Source organism: Cyprinodon variegatus, unplaced genomic scaffold (genome assembly GCF_000732505.1).
Source record: "Cyprinodon variegatus isolate N-32 unplaced genomic scaffold, C_variegatus-1.0 Scaffold317, whole genome shotgun sequence".
In the NCBI taxonomy this organism is placed as follows: domain Eukaryota; kingdom Metazoa; phylum Chordata; class Actinopteri; order Cyprinodontiformes; family Cyprinodontidae; genus Cyprinodon; species Cyprinodon variegatus.
The window spans coordinates 296,003-301,415 of record NW_015150770.1 but is presented as its reverse complement, the minus strand read 5'-3'; the positions used below and the strand labels follow the sequence as shown (position 1 = coordinate 301,415).

Genomic DNA, 5,413 nt, shown 5'->3' with positions numbered 1-5,413 from the left:
GAGATATCAAAAAAGTACTCCAGAGTGTTGTTCAGCATGGGGGTGAGTAGAAAATGAAGGCTAATCATGTTTTGGGTGTACTATTCCTTTAAGGTTTTACTGATAGCTGATCGGCACTGAAGGTAAAGAGAGAAACCCTTTGTATGTTCTTATTATGCATTTTCTTTCGGGGGTTTCAGAATAATGGGGAAACAAGCTTATAAATCTATCCCATTACCTGGGTACTAAACCATAGGATTATCAGTGTAAAAGAGGTTATAGACATAGCTATTGTCTAAGCTTTTACTGTCTCTCTCTTTTGTTGCGTTTCTCTCTTAGATGAAGCCACTAAATGGGCAGCTCCTTAATTTCCTTTCATTTAAAACATGCTTCTGATTTAGCCTTTCTATTTTACTTTTGTGTCTTTGCTCCATCTTCTCAAACCCATGGCCTTTCAGTGTTCTTCCTGTTAAAGGGGAGGTTTTTCTCTCCACTGTCCTTACATGCATCCTCTGTTTGAGGGATCACTGCAAAATCAACAACACAATAGAAGTGATTGTGGCTGTCGTTATCTGCTCATCCTTCCTTCCTAGCTTCCTATAAATCAGATTATTTGTTAACTAAGATCATATTGAAATCTATTTTCAACCTGTCTGTAATATTTGATGGATCCTGTGAGGAAAGGTGCCTTAAGAGAAAGAATTGGTGCTTCATTGAACACACAGCAGTTTAAAGTTAGAGGTTGTTGAGTAGAAATAGGGATTCAAACATGGCCGTCCTGTATGTCAAAGAAAAAATAGGATTTAGATTTTTCCCCAGATCTACCAGCTCAGATTTTTTAAAAGGCCTCTGTAAAAGAGAAAGATCCAGGTTATATTTGTCTCTTTTTGTTGTGCATCTGCAGCTCTAGGTCATCTCTTGAGTTTAATGAATAAATAAGTTATAGGTCAGAAATGGTTGGGTATTTGGCTGGACTCTAGGAGATAAAAGTCCAAATAAAATGAAACTACTGCAGAAACCCTGGAGAAGTATTGATCCAATCCACTGCAAAGGATTAGAGGAAGTTTGGCTGCTTTGATTTGCAGGAATGTTGGCAGAATAAGAAGGAAAACATTTAAGATTCATGCTGAACTTCTAGTTAACAAAGGTAATTTTGTTTTGATTATCCCTAAATTAAATCAGAACAATGACCCAAGTTTAAACGGACGTAGCCCATTGCTTCATTTCCTGCTGAAGTCTCAGCGTCTCCATTATTATTTGGGTCAGGAAGGATTTCCTGTTTGCACTTCATCCTGTGATGCTGGTGGACTGAAGGTGTGATTACTTCTGCATGCAGTTACAAAGTTTATGTCATTTTTTTTTTTGTGCTTTCATACCTGAACTATGTCCAAATATGGTGACCTTTCCAGGATCTCCTCCAAAACCACGGATGTTCTTCTGGACCCACTTTAAAGCTGCGATCTGGTCCAGGAAGCCATAGTTCCCTGTAGAGGCCACAAAAAGCCATCAGTTACTCTGATGACCTGATTTGATATGAATTTCTTTCTGGTGGCCCCATTTTTTTCTTTTTTCCTTCCCTGGTTAGAAATGAAACCAGATCAGCAGATGAGCTACATTCAACGAGTTTGCAGCTGAGGGAGAACAGAAATGGGCCGGGAGAATCAGAAGGAATCAGATTTACAAAGGAGAGTGAGAGAGAGGCAGCTGATGGAGGAGGAAAAACGACTTCAGTGGCATGCATCATCATCATCATCATCATCATTATAACGTCATTTACCGGGTCACTTCACAGAACGGTCACACCGTGCGCGTTCAGGGTTATGTAACAGAAGTCCCCCAGCCTCTCTCCCAACATGCAAACATTAAGCTGGAAATGAGCTCCATTTGTCCACATCGCATTAACCTTCATTAAGTATTCATATGTTAATGGAGGTGTGTTTTCAGGCTGCAGGAACACAATGTAAACAACATAAATATTAAAAGGTCTCCTGATAAAAAGGCCATCGCGCCCATTAGAAGTTCTTTAACACAGCAGAGTGCCGCTGCAGTGTAAAACAGGCCGTTAGTGAACTGAGTTACTCCTTAAAACTTCACTGAGCTTGTTAGAAAAAGAAACAACAACATTTATTCATTTGCCCAGAAGGGAAACTGGGATTTCAGCTCAGAGAGAAGAACAAACCAGAAAACAAAACCTTTGAGTTCAGATTTCTGGAGAAATTAATTTATGAGCACAAAGATGCAGAGTTTAACTCAGAACTTGCTCGGCCCAATTTTTTAAGGCATGAACACACCGGCTGCGTACGACTTTATAATCTCTGATTCTATTTTTTTCAATGTCTCATTGACTGCATATAGAGAGGCTCAGACTAGGCAGGGTGGGCAGATCTACTCAAGATTTGTTTCACTTCTGTCACTGTGCCACACAAATGTAAATATTTTCCCACATTAGACTTGGACAGATAAAGAAAAGTTATAAAAAAAATAGAAAACCAGCGGTGCATTCTATAAAGCAAAGCTCTACTTAACGAGTCTGTGCAGCACCTCAAACCAGAACAGATGGAGAATGTTCATATATTAAAAACATAAGGAGATCTTTGTCTAAAGAAAAAAAAAACCAGCAATAGACGCCGTGGGATGGTTTTTATGCTGACTGTGGCAGAGAGGTGATTCTCAGAGACAGATCTAGATTAGATTAGATTAGCTTCAACTTTATTGTCATTACACATGTACAGGTACAAGGCAACGGAATGCAGTTTAGGTCTAACTCTGCAATGCATTCATGATGTATGTAGTAAAAATCTTTTTAGAAGTTCTATGTGCTGATGTTTATATGCACAACAGGGGGAAATGTGAGGTCTATTGAAGACAGTTGGTGTGGGTACGTATGAAACATTGAAGACCTGCCTCCAGCTGATTGGTCATTACAGGGTCATTCTGTCTTAGGACCCACCCCATCCTGTTGTGATCTGTTAATAAAAGGCTCTACTGTGAAGGGAGCAGGTAGAAAGGTGCTGAAATGTGAGCAGGCAGCCTTTCTCCTCCTGCAGGAAGCTGTGTTTGAAAATCCCTTTATGTGTCACATTCATTTTTTGTCCTATATGAACTCACAATTTTTTGAAGCTAACAATTAGATTAGATTAGATTCAGCTTTATTGTCATTAGGGTTAGGGTTAGGGTTAGGGTTAGTTATAAGTAATTTCCCTCTGGGATTATTAAAGTATTTCTGATTCTGATTCTGATTACACAGGTACAGGTACAAGGCAACGAAATGCAGTTTAGGTCTAACCAGAAGTGTAATAGCAGCAATGCAGGATAAATAATGGTTCCATAAAAACAGGACATGGTTCTACTGAATGAGTATAGAGATGGATAACATTATAAATAATGGATATAATATATAGATCACTAGTGTTATGAACTAAACTTACAGCTGGATATGTACAGAATATAATATACAGGTGGATATTACTATTAAAAAAAAGTTTTTTTTACAGTTATGTACAATAGCATAATATACAGATGGGTTTTACTATAAAATGAATAAATAAAGTTTAGCAAGAAGCTATCTAAATTAAAGTGCAGTGGAAGGTCATCGCATATTACAGTTAAAGTACGTTTTTGCAGATGTAAATGTAAACAATTGGTGCTGTGAATAAACAGTCGGCAGATCAATAATCAGTCAAAGTGAGTAGTGCAACATGCATATATGAAGTTTATCAAAGTTGTTCTTTCCTTTTTACATAAAGAGATGAGAGAAATATGCTGCGCTTACCTGCTCTGTCTGCCACTCATTATTTTGGAGTAAAAGATCAATACTTGATCCATTTCCTGTGCTCCTGAGCTCCTTTCATGGGTGAAGTTTTATATTTTAATGTTTATTTTGCACTAGTCTGTCCTGCTTACTGTATAATACGCGATACGTGACTCCAAACTGATTTTATTTGGTATTTTCCCCCAAAGGGAATGTGTTTTACTTTTCTTCCTGTCAGACCCATGAAATTGCTGCGGAATTGCTGTAGTCTGTCCAAAATTAACCTGGGCTCTATCTCAGTCGGAGCTACGCTGCCCCCTGCAGGTAATCAACCCAACTGACTTTCAATGTGTGGTAAACGTCACTGTCGGATCAGACGCATATTCGGATTGGTTGTGATCTGGCCTTTAGTGAAACCTGTGGAACAACAGACTAACCTGACGTGTTTCGTGGAGAACCTTCCCTCAACGCCTCCAAAGCCAGGAAGCCGAAAGCGCTGAGTCTGTAGTTAAAGCTAACATAAACCACTTGAGTGTCGGCGGCGAGCTTCTCTGTAGGCGAGTAGCCCGGCTCCCCGCCGCTGAGCATATGCAAGTATCCTCCGTGGATCCAGACCATGACGGGCAGGCCGGCGTCGCGCCGCAGCGTGGGTGTCCACACGTTGACGAACAGGCAGTCCTCTTGGCCCATCACCTTCCCACTGCTGGACAACGGCCGCGCCTGAGGGCACATGCTGCGGAAGCGGGTGGCGTCCATCGTACCCTGCCCACATACCGGGTCAGACGGAGGAGCCCAGCGCCGGTTCCCCACCGGAGGAGCCGCGTAGGGAATGCCCTTAAAGGAGTAGGCTCCATTTTTCTGCAAAGCATAGATGGACGCATAGATATTTATCCACAATTTGAAGCACACAGCCTCCGCAATAATAATGGTCAAATCTATTGATGTAAATTGAGAATTACTAAAATCTTTAAACCAACTGTTACTGTTTGAGCATTAATATCCACAAAATAAATAAAATAAACAAACTCTGAAACCTAAGAGGACTTCTAAGATCTGATTTAAAATCTGGTTTTCTTGCAATTTTCTAACTTTAGAATATCTAAATATATCTTAGTCTAAATTTCCAGTGAAAGTTATTTATTTTTCGCCAATAACGACTTTTTCCCCATATGAAAGTTGTTTTTTACCCCTTTAAATAAGTAAAATTACTCACTAAATGTCTCAGTTTATTTACAGTTTCTTTATTTGACAAGAACTACGCTGCTAGGCTATAGACTGTAATGAAATTCTAAATTACAACTTTATTTAATAAAAATACTTTACCTTTACTGTAACTTTGTTTGCATTTAACACAATGCCTTAGAGAAATCAGATGTTCTAATAATATGTCCCCAAACGGGACCAAATGCACCCTAACCCCTTGCTTCCACATCCTCCATCACCGCTCCGCCCCGCTCAGGTACGCCCTGCGGAGTATTGCAGTCTGATTAATCATTCAGAACTGTTCTATATCCACCTCTACTCCTCCGAACATCATCGTCCACATACGTCTTCTCCATCCCTCACCTTTCAAATACTGAGCCAAGCTAATAGATATTATAAATTATTATATATTTCTGAAACTAAGACTGTTTATTTAAACTATTGGTACTTCAATATACCAGCAAGCAGATTTCTCATCTC

General features: G+C 39.6%; 1 protein-coding gene across 2 annotated transcripts in view; it reads right to left on the bottom strand.

Annotated features, from left to right (window-relative positions):
- Positions 1 to 5,413, bottom strand: part of LOC107090935 (para-nitrobenzyl esterase-like) — a 33,402-nt gene that overhangs the window by 23,343 nt on the left and 4,646 nt on the right. For both annotated transcript variants that reach the window (XM_015384588.1, XM_015384590.1), the window contains exons 3-4: positions 4,168 to 4,588; positions 1,356 to 1,463 (exon numbers count right to left, since the gene is read on the bottom strand). In XM_015384588.1, coding sequence (XP_015240074.1) covers positions 1,356 to 1,463; positions 4,168 to 4,588 — 529 coding nt within the window. The remainder of the gene's footprint in view (positions 1 to 1,355; positions 1,464 to 4,167; positions 4,589 to 5,413) is intronic.